The following is an 18606-nucleotide window of genomic DNA, read 5'->3' on the forward strand; positions in this document are numbered from 1 at the left end:
ATGGTGTAAATAGAGGCTCTGACCAATCAGATCTCATGATACACACCATGTTGTAAATAGAGGCTCTGACCAATCAGATCTCATGACACACCTCATGGTGTAAATAGAGGCTCTGACCAATCAGATCTCATGATACACACCATGGTGTTAATAGAGGCTCTGACCTATCAGATCTCATGATACACACCATGGTGTAAATAGAGGCTCTGACCAATCAGATCTCATTATACACCTCATGGTGTAAATAGAGGCTCTGACCAATCATATCTCATGATACACCTCATGTTGTTAATAGAGGCTCTGACCTATCAGATCTCATGATACACACCATGGTGTAAATAGAGGCTCTGACCAATCAGATCTCATGATACACACCATGTTGTAAATAGAGGCTCTGACCAATCAGATCTCATGATACACCTCATGGTGTAAATAGAGGCTCTGACCAATCAGATCTCATGATACACACCATGGTGTTAATAGAGGCTCTGACCTATCAGATCTCATGATACACACCATGGTGTAAATAGAGGCTCTGACCAATCAGATCTCATGATACACACCATGTTGTAAATAGAGGCTCTGACCAATCAGATCTCATGATACACACCATGGTGTTAATAGAGGCTCTGACCAATCATATCTCATGATACACCTCATGGAGTAAATAGAGGCTCTGACCAATCAGATCTCATGATACACACCATGTTGTAAACAGAGGCTCTGACCAATCAAATCTCATGATACACACCATGGTGTAAATAGAGGCTCTGACCAATCAGATCTCATGATACACCTCATGGAGTAAATAGAGGCTCTGACCAATCAGATCTCATGATACACACCATGGTGTTAATAGAGGCTCTGACCTATCAGATCTCATGATACACACCATGGTGTAAATAGAGGCTCTGACCAATCAGATCTCATGATACACCTCATGGTGTAAATAGAGGCTCTGACCAATCAGATCTCATGATACACCTCATGGTGTAAATAGAGGCTCTGACCAATCATATCTCATGATACACCTCATGGTGTAAATAGAGGCTCTGACCAATCATATCTCATGATACACCTCATGGTGTAAATAGAGGCTCTGACCAATCAGATCTCATGATAAACCTCATGGTGTAAATAGAGGCTCTAACCAATCATATCTCATGATACACACCATGTTGTAAATAGAGGCTCTGACCAATCATATCTCATGATACACCTCATGGTGTTAATAGAGGCTCTGACCAATCAGATCTCATGATACACCTCATGGTGTAAATAGAGGCTCTGACCTATCAGATCTCATGATACACACCATGGTGTTAATAGAGGCTCTGACCTATCAGATCTCATGATACACACCATGTTGTAAATAGAGACTCTGACCAATCATATCTCATGATACACACCATGGTGTCAATAGAGGCTCTGACCAATCAGATCTCGTGATACACACCATGGTGTAAATAGAGGCTCTGACCAATCATATCTCATGATACAAACCACTTTTTAGTAAGACACTCTGATTGATACAAAAAAAAACATCACAGAAGGAGCAACATGTCAATTCTGTGAAATGTTTTAACAATATTAGGATTCGACACTGTCACTGAGCAAAATTTTGAGATATGAAGAATAATCTCATCATGGAAACCAGTGTAAAAATTATAAATGATCTGGTGATCCCAATTTTTCATTTTTTTTTCATTTTCCCATATTCTGTCTTAAACCAAAGCCAAAAAAAATAACAACTTATGTTGCCCTCAAGTTGAATCAAAGAAAGCTTAGAAAGAACTCCTGTGTGCTGAGAGTATTGAAGACACATTAAAAATTAATTCAAAATTACCTGTACATGAGATATTGATAGAAAAGCTGAAAACTAATTATGTACATCAGGTAACTAATATGAACAGAACAGAACAAAAAAATTATGAATTATTATGCTAATTAGAGAATTAATATGAACAAATTTTAACCCAAAATTAATCAGGCCTGTCTATTGTCCTAGAGCATTTATGTACCAAATTTTATTCAAATGTGATGATCAGTAATTGAGATATCAGTGTTAATTAATTATGTTAATTAGGTGATTAATAAGCATAAATATTTACCAAAAACTAATTGGGTTTCTGCATAGTTCTCTTTAAAAGTTTCATTAAAATCCAATTTGTGGTTCTTTATATATCAGTGGAACATTATGCAAATTAGATAATTAATATGTACTCATATTACCCTAAAAACTATCAGGTTTGTGCAGTGTCCTATGACATCTATGTACCAAGTGTCATTGAAATGTGATGATTACTACTTGAAATATCAAAAGCTGAAAATTAATTAATTATGCAAATTAGCTAATTAATATATACTGATATTAGCCTAAAACTATCAGGTCTGTGCAGTGTCCTATGATGTCTATGTACCAAATTTCATTGAAATGTGATGATTACTACTTGAAATATCAAAAGCTGAAATATAATTAATTATGCTAATTGGGTAATTAATATGTACTCGTATTACCCTAAAAACTATCAGGTCTGTGCAGTGTCCTATGACATCTATGTACCAAGTGTCATTGAAATGTGATGATTAGTACTTGAAATATCAAAAGCTGAAAATTAATTAATTATGCAAATTAGGTAATTAATATGTACTCATATTACCCTAAAAACTCTCAGGTCTGTGCAGTGTCCTATGACATCTATGTACCAAGTGTCATTGAAATGTGATGATTAGTACTTGAAATATCAAAAGCTGAAAATTAATTAATTATGCTAATTAGGTAATTAATATCTACTGATATTACCCTAAAAACTTTCCGGTTTGTGCAGTGTCCTATGACATCTATGTACCAAGTTTTATTGAAATGTGATGATTAGTACTTGAGATATCAGTGGAAAAGCCGAAAATTGATTAATCATTATGCAAATTAGGTAATTAATATTGCACAGATTTTTACCCAAAACTATCTGCGCATTAGTTTGGAGCATCTGTGTGCCAAGTTTCATCAAAATCCAATGAGTGGTTCTTTAGATATCAGTGGAACAGTCATGAAACAGCTAAAAATCAGCTAATTATCATGCAAATTAGGTAATTAATATGCATGGATTTTTACCAAAACCTAATCAAATCTGTGCATTGGCCCAGAGCATCTATGCACCAAGTTTCATCAAAAACTGATGTATGGTTCTTGAGATATCAGTGGAACAGACGGACATACATACACACACACATACAGACACACTAACTGCAAAGACTCCCTTTTTGTGCTTCGCACACAGGAGTCAAAAATTTGGTCGGTCGGTCGAATTTTTTTTTTTTTTCAAACTCATGAAAACTAAGGGTATCGTAAATAGCCAAGGTATATGGGAAAAAAAAACGTGACCCGATATTTCATATTTTGTGGTCGGTCGCTGAGGGCAACAAAACAATTTTTTTTTGGCCTAACGGCGTCGACAGTAACACAAAAATGACATATAATCTTCAATTTAGCTAAAACCTCTTTAATCCTTTGATTGGCATTTTTTCCCAAACAAAATTTAAATGCATTTTGCATATTTTATTTTATCTGGATCACAATTTTGAAAAAAAAATGAAAAAACTTGCATGGGTTTTATTATTCTAAACGTTACAAAAGTTGACTTTGGCAAACAGAGGGCTTAAAGATCAATGTGCACTGACTGTTGTGTTATTAAAAACGTCCAGAGCTGCTTTTAATTAGATTGAAATAGAATTTGCAAGAATTCTGGTGTAAATTCATCTCAGATTCAGAGTATAGAAATGGTATTCAGTTTGTCACTGCTATGTCCACAATGATATTATAGTTAAGGTAGAAGCCAACCATACTCATAAATAAAAATACCAGAATGTATTCATTTTACAATGAATTGTTCTCCAGGGCAATAAAATTACTTAAAAAACTTTGGGGTAACCAGCTTAATTTTCAAGAAAATGATGGTCATATTTTCCGGGATAGTGGTCATTTTGGCAGTACTATAATACTTTTACCACAGTTTTTTATGCCAGAAATTTATAAACCAGATCTTAAATAGGTGATTTTCCGTACCATTTCAAGATCTCGCGAGATGCATTAAAGACGCGCGTCAAACGTCTGCCACAAAAATCGAACGATTTGATTTTGAACTAGAATTTCTTTATTTCGCAGCTTACATCGACCGGCCGATCTTCGACAGGGGAATATTGATTCCGAATACCCTCACTTAATCGAAATTGCCTATCATCAAATGTGGACAGCACATTATTAAGCATGGAAATGTCCCCGAAATACTTTCGCGTTTGTCGAATCCCACGCGATGTTTGACGCGACTACGACGCTATGACCTTTGTTTGTCCTGTTTTTACGTTCGATTTCACGCATAACGCGTGATTCTCGCAGTGTACAGAAAATGGTCTATTGTTTGTTGGTTGTATGGTTAACAAACTACTTTTTCACACAAAAAATGGGTTAAACACCCATGAGCATTTTGTTCAGGTATACATACTGAAAGAATAATATGTATGTTATAAAATGGGTCCTTTTGGTTGTCCCAAATTATTGAGAAAAAATATTATTTTTTTATAATGTTTTAACACAAATTCCTATGGAAATAGTTCCAAAATTTTTGCATCTTTTCAGACTAATTTTCTCCAAAATAAAATATTTGTACTGGGTGAAAAATTCTGAATGTTAATGACTGATGTCTAAATCAATAATTAAGTAACACTTTAAAAACAAATAAAATTGATAATTTTTCCATTTATCAAAATATTGATGATATCATCATGAAATGAACAACCAAAAATGACATAAATATCCATTAAAAACAGAAAACTGAAGTTCTTTGCTATATATGACATTAGTATTTTAGCATCCGTTTATGAGTGTCTTTCGGTGTACAGTCAGAAATGTATAGTATATAAAGTTTAATGATGTAACTGTCTAACAACTAACACTGAGGGCAGTATTTACCACATGACCTGATAGTCTAATTATTTAAAGAAAGCTACCACATGTAAATCCTTGGCAAATATATATCAAAGATGTTGAAATTAGTATTTTTAGTCAAACATCAAATGGGTCATAATTTACAAAGCAAGATTAACTAAAATGGCTACAACAAATGTAGATGTGTTTTTAATAGAGCAAATAAAGCTATGCATCCAGGCATTTTCACCGCCTGGCAACCATCGCAGTGATAACAAAGACCAAAAAATATCAGAAAATGATACTTTGGAATAGTTGTTCAGACTCCTTTGAACAGTGCAACAAGATTACCCCTGCGTGTGCAACATATATAAATTCAGGATTACTTCAAAGTTGAGTTTGTGTTGTTTTCTCCGGCTCGACCGGCGTTCCACAGCAGCTTGCGCAGAACCCATAGAAATACATGGTACAGTGGTGCACGTCTTAGCAACATGGAACGTCTTGTGACGTAGCTCCGCCCCAAGGATTAGAGATGCGCTTCTAGGAAGGAGCATCACATTGCTATATATTTTCCATCATATAACTTACAAATTAAACACTCAACACAAAGGTGTAGTTTATAATAATTTTTTAATAAACAAGTCATTGAAAATGACACAGTTCCCGTTCAAACTGTACAAATAAATCCTCATGTACCAACTATGGTATATTAATATTAAGATGTTTAATACATACATAGGATGCAGAGCAAGACACTAAGTAAGTGTAGTCATATAGCTCAAGATACATATAGTTGCCATTCAAACAACTGAATCGTAACTCACTTGCTTTAACATACTGTACTAAATATATATGCAACATACATTTCGGACAAGTGAGTTTTAAAGGTAATATCCATGCCTTGGGTTGTATAATCTATTTCTGTGCAATGTGAAATGAACATCGCCCTCTAGTGTCAAGAAGCCACTATAGTAAATCTGGGGTTGAGCAACCGAGGTAGTTTCTCAAGTCATTTACCGTTGATTTAAACAACTTGCACGGAATGAACTCCAATTTTAGTCTCTTATATGCTTCATAACGATGACAACCGCCAAACGAATAAAAGTAATTTCCTCCTTGTCGACCTTGAATCCACAACACATCAACAGGAGGAACACTGGACTCCTCATTCTGGATCACAGAAAACAGATAAATCAATGTGTGTAAAATGATACGAATATGAGAAATGTCTTCCTGTATTTTTGTACACCAACGAAATAGGATGTAACAGATCTGGTGTAATTTTGATATCCATATATGTGGGACTTATCTGTTGGAAAACAGCCACGGAAATCTATTAAACTTGTGAAAAATCAGAAAATTATCTTATAAACAAGTGGCCATTATCACCCCTCCATCCCATACTGATCCTGCATAGCAACCGATAAACAAGTTTCTTTAAATGGCGAGTTTATATATATATCAAATATGTTTCGGTCTAGGTGTTCAGCCTTTAGTTTTGCTACTACTAATAAATTGGTCACGACAGTAATGGGATTAAGTATTCAACAAAAAATATTTAAAATAAATTACGGGGCTTGACAATGTAATTGATGTGATCTTCCGCACGACGGGCTCTCACCTCTATCGTATTCATTAGGCTCAAAACTTTTTCTTCCTCCAAAACCGATGGTATGGGTCGTATAAGTACATTTATCGGAACATTGTGGACTTCTGTAATGTGACCAGCTTGGATACTGCTTTTCTCGGTAGAAGCCACCGAGTGGAGATGGTTTCCCTCTGACATTGCACCAGTTCTCAAACACAGTTTGTTGATCTGGCAGAATAGAATGCCTCGGAAGAGCCCAATGAAATTACGAGTGTTTAACATGAGCGTGTGTGGTTATGAGTGAGATACTAACGAGGTACTAGTATATTTTCAGCTTCCCAAACACACAGTCTTATCGTAACTTCGGGGAATCACGGAAGTGAGTTGGGGGCGTCCACTTAGTATGTTAGGTAAGTAGAGTTTTAAATAGTGGTGAAACATACGACATATCAGAACAAAATACATATCTCTATAAATTACATACTTATGTAATTAAAGGATATTCTTATTTTAGTAAGAGCATTAGCTGCTGAAATGTCAGAATATAGAACTGGACATTTTCTTTAAATACAGTTCACCTCGCCTGATAATAACATCTCTCAACCTTAGGTCGCGTAACACGCATGCGCAATTCAATCGCCAATCTTCTTCCGGTGATGCGTTATTTGTCGGGTTTTCATTCGTGTACGTCAGTAGGATATCGACCTTGCTGGAATTTCAACTCATTTGTGTGGATTCAGATATAACCCTGTGTATCTTGCTACTCTAGGACATGATTTCAACGAACTAAAGTATTATTGTGACGATAAACGGATGCCGTCAGGTACATGAATCACAGTCAATCGCCCGATCAGCAGTTTGCGATATGATTGTTCAGTGAAGGCTCTTCGCTGCAACAACAAACCCTATCTCCATCTTAATGTCTTTCATTATGAAGAAGAAACGATTTAAATTCCAAGTGAATTTCAGCTTGGAGGAACTGTCCTCGGTGCCTTTTGTGAATGGAATTATATTCAGTAAAGTTCGGCTGCTGGACGGCGGAGGTTTTTCTGATATTTCAACCAGGTAAGATTGGTACAAGGTTTTCCCCCGGATTTTCGCTTTCCAGCTTTTTGTAGTTAGATCCCTTTTGATACAGTTTCCCCGGTCATTGATCGTTTTCTTAGTTTTGATAAATGATAAAAGTTTAAAACTGTTAACTGCGTCTCGCTTAGTTAAATTACCACCCTGGTATTAGCGACGTGAAGTGTAAACATTGTATTTATTACAGGTAGCGGTTAAAAACAATGACTACACAGGAGACCTTTTCATAAACTAGTTTACGTGTAATTGTAAACATCAAAGTTGCGCATTCGCAGTACCCAGTATCTGTACACGTCAGCGTCGCAGTGTCTTTGATTCACTCATGCTAGAATCTTGTTGTTCGGCGACAACAATAATTTGCAAGTTTGATTTTGAGTTTATAACATTTAGGTACTGCCGGCATACAAATTTATTGCAGTGTGAGCCGACGGAACTCAGTGTGTGCATCGTTAACATTCCTTGACAATCGGGCGGTATGTACACGTTTTGTACTGAGATAGTATGCTCCACCTAGGTGTGTCGGCGGTGATTTTCCACAGTGAAAGTGTAAAAATAGTTGGTGATGACTCATAACGATAAAAAGAGACATAACTTAAAAAAATAAATTATATGAGCACCATAGGTTCCAATTTACACAATTCTAAAACGTACCCATGGATAACATAGCTGTAACAAGACAGAAAGCAATGCTCTCATTTTGTATAACTGTTATTAAATCAACACTACTCATTTCCAGGCATGTGTGATCATGGGAGGCCCCATTGTCAATGTTGTTTACATTAATAGTCTAACAGCCCCCCCCCCACTGCATTTTTTAATCAGTAAGTAAATTTACTGCAAGATTAAGGCTTTCCATTGTGTTTTATACAATGGTGATATTTGTTATTATTATCATCTGTGTTTGTTTACTTTTACTGTTAATTCTGTGATTATAAGTGTGAATGAACCCTGCTGTACATACAGCACAGGGTTATAATAATAATAATAATAATAATAATAATAATAATAATAATAATAATAATAATTGTGCCATGAAATAAAATAATATATATATGATAATGATAATGAGTTTATTCCACAAAAAATAAAAATCAGTGTCATGTGGGAATATCTGTATTACTGTGAAATAATTTATTTTCGCTTGGAATTAATTTTCGCTGAAGAAATAATTCAGTGAAAATAAAATTCTTTTTTCCTATATTTTACATTCAACTTGTCAAAAATCAGTGAAAATAAATTCCATACAAAACACCCAAAATGTCTTTTCAGCGAAAATTAATTCCAGCTAAAATAAAGTATTTCACAGTATGTATTGGAAAGCTAACACTGCAGCTGTGGAAAGGATAGGGGAGAGGGGGTTGAATATGTATTTGTGGGCGTCTACTTTTGTTTACATTATACTTCATGTATTTTAGCTCTATGATTTGTGGTATAAACGGAATAGTTGGTTGAACACCTCTGATATGAATTGCATCAGAAGCTAGAACACTGGGGTCATTGTTTTTTTTTCTATAGTGTGTAATGTTTTCTATTGAATCTGTAGTACTAGTACTTTATGACGCAGTTTAGCATGGCTCTTTGCGCGCCATCACTCTCCGAACAAATTGTTTTTGACATTTTTATGTGGTCTTTTGTAATCTTTTCGTTGATTTTCAACCAAATTAGTGGACATCATTTTGTATTGGCTACAAGACCTGATCAACATTTTTGAGAAAAAATCCTAAACAATTTTTAGAAAAATTTCTTTCTTTAAAAAGTGACAATTCAGAAAGACTTTCCAATGTACACCAACCTCTGATCTGAACTTTAACCTGACCCATTCCCTCTATTTGCCCCTTAAATTAATTGTATATGGCCCTCTTGAGCACACCTATAGTTATCTAGAGGGGCATACTTACTCATTTCACTGCATTGGAAAGTCTTTCTGACAATTTCAGCATTCAAAGATTTAACATACTGTATAATAGCACTTGGAATGGTGGTATTATTCAATTGACCTGCATTCAATATAGTAAGTCTTTGTATTCCCTTAAATACTTGATTCCATGTAGACCATATGGTAGACATTGTAATCAAAACTACTTTGCATATGAAATTACCCGCCATAGTCGAGGGTGTCAGTGGTTTCTTTTTGGAACAAATGAATTGACCAGCACAAACTCTTCTGCTATTACTCTGTGTCACACACCCATTACAACCAAACATAGTCATTGAGTCACAGGTGGTTCATTCCCCAAAATGTATTTATCCAAATTTTGTACTTATGTGTGTACCTATATAGTATAGTATGTAGACAGATTACCCAGGCCTGTGTACTCAGTGTACCCTGGCCTATGTAGACATACCCAGACAGAATATGGCAGTTTGCTCAGTTTTGTTTGTTTGTTTATTCAATATTACAACACTATAAATAATAAATATAAATAAACAAAATTGTTATGTTTTGACAATAATAATAATATTGATTTTTTACTAAAAAAAAATATTTGAATCTTGTAGTACCGGTTATATGTACGTTTCCTATACTGTGATCACTACTGTGATCTGTTTTATTTTCACTACTAGAAATTTTAACGATTCCGTGATTTATGGCATTTATTGGAGACAAAGTTTTGCGAAAAATCACTGACACTGTGCAGTAGGGCAGCACCGGAGACATTCACTGCTATGAAATTTCCCAATTTTCACTGACTCATGTTATTCACGAAAAGTGGTTTACAGTGAAGCAGAAGTGGTATGGTAATAAACTCTTACAGATTCTGTCTGCTGAGTGTAATAGACATACCACACACCCACTGTGTGACAGGCAGTGTGATTTATGATGCAGCAATATTTGTATAATGTATGCTGTTCCAGATTATAATAAAAAAAATTGATTTATAGGGTCGAATATTTTGAGCATCAGAGCTTTTTAAAATTATTGAAAAATATTATAAAACACTTTTAACTCTTTGAGAGCCAAATTCAACCTTATTTTCACAAAATAAAACCCACATAATTTTTTTCATATTTTTCCTATATTTTAATCAAGACCAATGTGAAATTATGACACTTTGGTTCAAAATTATAAAAAACAATTAGAAAAATACATTAAAAAAAATCAAAATGATGACATCTAAAGAGTTGATTAATTGCTACATGCCATGTGTTAATTAATTTAGCATTTTTGTTTAATTACCTGTAGTTATTATTAGTAAATCACTGTATTATGCACACCACTAAGTTTCACTTTAGTATTACCTTAATTTCGCTGTACACCTGAGAAACTCTATAATGTGTAGGGTATGAAGTAATGTAAACCTAATACCAGTATTAACTTTACCTTGAGTCAGATTTTAGTGAATTTCACGCATCACAAAATATGGGTTCTCAATTGGTTTCTTTGGATGAGTGCTTTAGTCGCCTTGAATGCCCTTACAGTATCAAAATTTAACGTGCCACATTTACCAGTCTGTATCATTTTCAGTACAGATTTTATGCAAAAAATATAGTACTTGTAAAATATATCATGCAGAATTTGAATATGTACTATGGCGCTTTAACGAATGGAAGATACAATTCTCACATTTGCTGCTGGTAATGTGGCATGATGAACGCTACAACGGTTTCCAATTCCTTTCAATTCAAAACATATTAATTGAATTTTGCAGTGCATAAACCAGACTCACTAATTCAGAATACAAAGCTGCGGGGTCTATAATTACCGGTACTATGGTTACCTGTGATTTATACAATATATTTTATATGACTTTTGGCATCTAAGGTAGTATGAACAGGTACTGATTAGCGTCATCGCTCAAGAAGTCATTGATTTCAAAACGAGTTGTACATTCTTTAAGATATTGATTAAATGTTTCGGTCATGATTGCGATCACGATTTATAGTCGCAGATATCACCATTAATCTGTACACTATGTAATTCGTTTACATAGAGCCCATATATTATTAAAAATGTGAAAAGTCATTCGTTGTTGTGGTATCAACCACATTACGACAAGTCATAATGAAATATTACAATATTGCAGATCTACCCTCCATACAAAATGCGTTTGCTACATTTTCAGAGATGTGAAAGTGAATTCCAAAATGAAAATTCTTTTATAATATTTTCATTTAGAATTCTTTTCTAATTGTATATGGTATTATTATCTCCTATTTTGTATGTGTACGTGTACATCAACTGCCTCAGTAAATACGTATCTACGTAAAGTTCCGAACTCTTTCACGACGATTGCAGGGCTCTAAAAATCTTTGCATAAAATTTTTTGAATCATGATTTACTTTGGCATTTTATTTGTTGTACATGTACCATTAATTAGTTTTGTGAACCTCTGTTCTTTTATTTCTCCATAGTGTTGTTTCCCTTGGACTGGTTTCATTCTTTCACTGTTCATTACACTAGTTACATACAAAGTTTGTAATTTTTGTTAGTATTTTTAATTTTGGTTCCTGTATAGAAAATTTGACTTGTACTTCCATGCCACCCCCAATCCTTACCAATCCTCTACCTGTATCTCTTCTTTTTTGGGAAAACAGTAGTCTTATATTTCTGAAACTACAGTTTTAACCTTTTTCAACACCAATCTTTTGAAGAAAAGTGCAGACCATAAACGGAACTAATTGGTGACGAAAAAAGGGAACTGGGGGTGAAAAGGTGAAAACTACAGACTGCAAAGTTGTTCTTTATTTATATTGTTGTGTGTGAAAGTTCAATCATTGTGAAAACCATTAATTCATTTTCACTGTTTTGATTCATGAAGTTTCCAGTGAAACAATGTATTCTGTTAATTTAGCTGACTTAACTTTATATCAGCGAAAAATAGAATAATTAAACACCTTTGAAAAATGAATTCAGTTGTTTTGCTGAACGTTGCATGCCTTACCCTAAGTTGTATTTATTATTTACAAAATTACACAATTTACCCGGTAATACAGTCAGTGTATATACATCCAAGATAACCTAAAGGTATCACACAATGTTTGATTCCATTACACTTGGTAAACTTGATTATGTAACCTCAGTGTAAACTTTGAAAGAGTTCTTCAGAAATGGTGACTTATGGTTTCTTTCCAATCAGTCAATGTCACTCTGATTGCTAAGATAAATTTTCTTCACATTTAAACAAGCTGAATGTTGTTTATTCTTTAATGTTTGCTTAGGCCAGACTTTTATTATCCCTTGTTTCGCGAATCCGTCGAATGAACAGGAGCCGAAAATAAAATATAATTTTATTTCAGCGTAATTTCTCACGCCCGCCGACTTGTAAGCGCAAAAAAATGCTAAAAAAATATTATTTTTATCTTCATTTTTTTACCGCCCACCGCATAACAAATCCAAGTTGCCTTTTCGTGGGAGTATCATGATCAAAGTACCAAAGTCTCGCGCAGATGTGAAACAAGATTATACATGGAATAAAATTTTATTTCATTTCTTCTCTCTGATCAATGATCTCACTTACAATTCTTTGAGAATCACACAAATCTAATGGAAAAAATGAATTAATTTTATTTTTTCCCGCCCTTCTCAAAAAAACTGCCTTATAAAAACTCTTGAAACAAGGAATAAAAAAAGTCTGGCCTTATTAAAAAAAAAAGTAGGGCCACTGTAAAAGGAAAGCTTAATACTGTAGAATACTTTATTTTCGCTTGGAATTTATTTTCGCTATTTTCGCTGAAGGGATGATTCCGTGAAAATAAAATCCAGCGAATATACATTTTTTCCTATATTTTACATTAATCTAATCAAAAATCAGTGAAAATAATTTCCAAGCAAAACGCCCAAAAAGCCTTTTCAGCGAAAATTAATTCTAGCAAAAATAAATTATTCCACAGTATTGTATTTACCCCAATAATAGTATATTCATGTACATAGATGACAGAGCTGAGTCTATGGCCATATTTTATTGATTCTTTATACCGTATTCACTCTATTAGTAGCGCATGAACTTAGACAAAGTTGAGTTGTTTCTATGGTTAAAATAAATAATATTTTAATAATTAACCATATTGCAAATATGATTTTTTGGTTTATATGCACTTCTATTGGAGATAGAGCATATTTGATACAATAAATGTGATGTCTGATTTATGCGTGTTCTTGTTAGAGATGTGCTACTCAAGGAACAAATAAGTGGATGTACGTGTATCCAGTTTCTCACCCAATTACAAGATGTATTGAGTGGGACTTGAGAATTAGAACACTGTGAACCCAGCAGTTGTGCGTCATCAGCATGTGATGACAATGAGGTTGGTCTGTCTGGCCATGAGTGCTATCTTTTATCTGGGTGTTTCCTGTGAGGGATAAAGTACTTTCATATAACAACCAATAGGATTATAAACTGACAATGAATTATCAGTGTTCTTACAAGGATAATCACTGTTTATCATGTGTTGACAGAAGTCTATATAAAACCAGTATCTGAATCTAAAGTAAGGTTGCATTTAAAGAATTCCAGCCAAATTTAAGTTTTGTATCTATTGGGCTTGTTATGGGAAAGAAATTGAATGACCTTTTTTCAAAAATTTGTAATACTGTGGAATACTTTATTTTAGCTGGAATTAATTTTCGCTGAAAAGACTTTTTGGGTGTTTTGTATGGATTTTATTTTCACTAATTTCTGACGAGTTGAATGTGAGACATAAGAAAAAATATTCGCTTGATTTTATTTTCACTGACTTCAGCGAAAATTTATTCCAAGTGAAAATAAAGTAGTTTACAGTAATAGAAATTTCACTGAGAATAGTTTCTAGGTATCGTGATATGCGTTTTACTATATTACCATGACAACCTTAGTCACTTTTTGCAAAAATGTTCAAATAACTTTTTCATGATTTTTTTTCCAAATTTATAATTTCATTTGGTCAAAAAAAAAATTGCCAAATTTTGCACAAATAATTTGGTGGGAAAATTTGTGACAAAAGTACAGTGAAAATTAAAGATGAAAAGTCAGCGATATAATTTTGTTAATAATTAAGTATGGTGACATTTATTTCCCAATTTTCTTTCTTGCTGTAACAAAAATATTCAAATTTTTAAGTTAAAATTTTAGTAATACCCGGTAATACATTTATTGAATACCATGTTGATAACTGGTATATTTTAATTAATATTTTCGCTTCATTTTGATTCTATTTATTGAATGATCTTACTTTGGAAAATTGTATTTGCATTCACTATAAAATACTGTAAAACCATTTATTATCACTGGCATTTATTATTAAAATTTTGATGCATTGAGCAGTTTCCCTCAATTTCAGTTCATGAACTTGGCAGAGAAACATGAATTTAACAAATTTTACTTGTCAGCGAAAATAGCAAAATTAAAAACCAGCAAAAAATTTATGTGTTTAAAGCAGTGTTTATTATTATTATTTTTTTAAACTAAAATCTCTGTCTATAGAATTCCTATTCTCTCTTTGCTGACTTTCTCCCTAATTCTTCATTTCTTGAATCCTCAGATTTTCTATTGGTCAGTCCCTTAAAAATAGCACCATAGTCAAATGCTAGTGTACATTTTGTTTACAACAGGGTCGGTATCCTCTAGGTAAATGTATCTATGAAATAAATACCTTTTTTTCCTCATTGAGTTTGTTGGTATGTAATTTCCTAGCATTGAAATTGAAGAAATCTGAGCGGTCAATTAAATGCGTAAAATGTAATTAAGCCGTGCTTGTATTGTGACGTGCATGTATGTGGGAATTTGAATAGCATTCCTTTTTTGGAAGACTTCACCTGAGACAGGTGGTGCTTTATCAATATGCTTGTCTCAAGCAGACAGATGAAATGAAGTGGTTCGTAGCGATTCTTACTTTTCTAGATGAAATGAAGCGAACCGCTCGTGTTCCCACTTTACTTGTTTGCTGTAAATCATGAGTGGACCATTTTGTTGAAAAAGATTAAATTTTCGACAGATATATTAAAAATGTCAATTCACATGCTCTCCTTGTGAGCATTCTATTACATGTCATGTGTTCTGCGACGATGTGTTCTCATTGATCGATTGGTACCACATACTGCTCATTTACGATAACCGCGCAGTGTTCGGGAACAATGCTGGAAAAAGCTTGCGTGTGAATCGGCACTTTCTAATGTTTGCCCACACTTGTCAGGATTATTTATACAACAAACCGAAATGATTGGTTCACAATAAAAAAATACTGTCATTTTCATCTGCAAAATTACCTGAGCATGTTTTAAAATGCTGTTTTTTTGTGTGCGTTGATTCTTGATGCGCTAAACACACGACTGATTTTTATCTTCTCAAGCATATTGCTACACATTATATCAATTTTTCAACATTTTGTACAAACTTTTGTATGATTTTTCTTTATCGCATAATTTAGGGATTATATGACCTTTACTTTTGACCTCTGACCTGTGTATTCATCTGTTTGTGTAGTCCAATGAAATTACCTAAACAATTTTTGATATTCAAAAGATTATTTTGTTTTTAACAAAATTTCAGTGACTATCAATAATAATTGTTTAATAATTTAATAAAATCGTTGTTACTGAATAAAAAACCAAGTGGATGAAAATTTCTTAATAAACAAATCAGATATTTTTCTGTATTTAGAAATAAAAAGGAAAAAGGTTTGTGCGTGGGTGAGATTTATAATCAACATTTGCGGCTAAGGCAAAGCTCCGGATACGACAGAGCTGTGTGCCATAAAACAACCCATGCATAACATACTGAGAAATTAAATTACCCCCCCCCCCCACACACACACACACAGACCCATAGCATTGAAAATTTCTCGTGCTATTGTCAGAAACTGATTTGATTCCATAATTATGGAACAATTTCACAAAATCATAACTGATTATGAACCTAATTAATTAATTAATCTGTTCTTATAAATTTGGCTCGCTTATCTTTCTCAGATTTCAGCTTAATTGTTAAAATATTTTAATTCCTTCATTTCTGAAGTGTTCATTAGGAGTTGGCCTTTCCTTCATTTGATTTGGAACTTGACCTTCCACAAGGGTGTTTTTTGAGTTTTTACATGTATTGACAGATTTTGTCATTTTTTACTCCCGTGTGTTATTAGCCAATTTCCACTTTTTCACAAGCACACAGGAGTTCTTTCGAAGCTTTCTTTCTCATTTTTCTCTGCAACAATTTTTCGCCTTTTTTATTCCCCCTCCCCTTTTTCCTAATTCCAAGAGATGGAGAGAATGTGTGAGCAGAAAAGATAAATGCAATGTGTATGTGTTAATAGCTTTTTTTTCACATGTGAAATGGGAACTTAAATTGAGTTAGAATTATATTATACATGTACGTTTAAGTAGTATGTAAGTGAATATACAAGAAGAGGTTATTTCACGTTATTATGCTTCGGTTGCAATGGTTGTATCAGCTTCAACATATGGATTAAAACTTTGTGTATTGAATACTTTGAAGAGTTGATCTCATTTTATGCTGCCATTCTGTGCTATAATTTATCAATTTTATTTTACAATATTGAATACTATTTTTTAAACAGTCGCATTCGTTGTGTCGCATTGTGTTGAATATGGGTCCCTCTAGCAACCTATACAACCTGTGTAAACTACGTTGTACAATGTAGTTTGTTGACGCAAAATTGAAATACATCAGAGGGCTTCTTTTTATTACCTTTTATTTATTTAATTTATTTAAAAGTTTTTTATTGCTTTTATTTATTTTGTGAGAGAGACGAGTCAGGAATAATCATGAAATATGAGTTTTTACTAAAAAAATATAACCGAGGTAAATGGTAGAACAAGGTTCAATGTGTGAAACCACGTAAATGAGGACATACACAGATGATAAAAACTACATCATTCTGTTGTGACATGTTGGTGATTTGCTATGAATCACAAGAGAGTTTATTTCAAAACCAAGGTCCTCGAAAATATTTTCATTACCCCAACAGTATTTAGTGTTTAGTCATTTGTTTGTTTGAATCAAATATCTTCATGAAGAATGACGTAATGCTTGGTTGTCGTCATTTGAAACAAACACTATTGTGTAGAAACGAACATTTCACTATGGGGGGGTCTAAAGTAATACTGGTCACACATGTTATGCTTGTTACCGTAAAATACTTAATTCTTGCTCGGAATTTATTTTTGCTGTGGAAATAAAAATCCAGCGAATATACCTTTTTTCCTATATTTCACACTCAACAAAAAAGGTACAAAACAAAAAAAATCCATACCAAAACATCCAAAAAGTCTTTACAGAAATAACCAACCACTTGAGCACTATCATTTTCACCGTCAAAATGAGCAAATTTTAAATGTTTTTTTGTATTTAAATTTGGGCTAAATGGACATAATATCCCATTTGCTACACATCTCAAATAAATTTATGAAAAGATATGGAAAAATTTGGTGAAATTAAATTTGTAATGTTTACAAAATATTGAACTAAGATGCTGAAATAAGATACTACATAACATACATTTTATGATCAAATGTTGTTCACTGGACAAAAGACAATGCACCACATTTCTGTTGTCTTTCTATTTTTTCATCATTCCCGGTGCTCAGGTAAAACAAATTTTCTTCGAGTTTACCAAGACTAGGACTGTTACTTAGTTATTATAAAATCTGTTCATAACCATTAATTTTGGCCATAATGTTTTCCTGCCACAATTTTGCATATTTTATGTATTTTTCCCAAATTTCATTAATTGTGAACCAAATAGACATAATTCTGATTTTCAAACATGTCTTATAACCATTTTTGAAACAAAAATGGAAAACAATTATGTGAGTTTAATTTTGTGAAAATTTTTTGTAAAAAAAGTTGTCTTTGGTGATAAAAGAGTGAACAATGTTGAGTTAAAATTACTCTGATCAGGCATCATGTTTTTTTTCATGCTCATGTTTATTCATGCTCATTTTATTCAGGATTATTTTTTCCCGATCACATTTACTCTACTTTCCCTATCACAGTATCAAGCTGTTTGTTGCTGTATAAAAAAACATAAATGTAGATTTAAGTTGGCTGCTTCCAGTACATTTGCTTTTATTGAGATGTACTTT

At 33.4% G+C, this 18606-nt stretch overlaps 2 protein-coding genes across 2 annotated transcripts in view; one reads left to right on the forward strand and one right to left on the reverse strand.

The window, feature by feature from the left end:
* Positions 1 to 5534: 5534 nt before the first annotated feature.
* LOC100377903 (sulfiredoxin-1-like) lies at positions 5535 to 6861 on the reverse strand. The gene is made up of 2 exons (XM_002730548.3): positions 6543 to 6861; positions 5535 to 6091 (listed from the first exon to the last, which is right to left on the reverse strand). Exons 1-2 carry the CDS (start codon positions 6789 to 6791, stop codon positions 5888 to 5890), a joined length of 453 nt encoding a protein of 150 aa, XP_002730594.1. The 5' UTR covers positions 6792 to 6861; the 3' UTR covers positions 5535 to 5887.
* Positions 6862 to 7160: 299 nt separating this feature from the next.
* LOC100373927 (early estrogen-induced gene 1 protein-like) overlaps positions 7161 to 18606 on the forward strand; it is a 54071-nt gene continuing 42625 nt past the window's right edge. Inside the window, exon 1 of the mRNA XM_085492220.1 lies at positions 7161 to 7574. Coding sequence (XP_085348346.1) covers positions 7429 to 7574 — 146 coding nt within the window. The 5' untranslated portion in view covers positions 7161 to 7428. The remainder of the gene's footprint in view (positions 7575 to 18606) is intronic.

The sequence above is a fragment of the Saccoglossus kowalevskii genome, chromosome 17 (genome assembly GCF_978046115.1).
Source record: "Saccoglossus kowalevskii chromosome 17, keSacKowa6.1, whole genome shotgun sequence".
NCBI lineage: Eukaryota > Metazoa > Hemichordata > Enteropneusta > Harrimaniidae > Saccoglossus > Saccoglossus kowalevskii.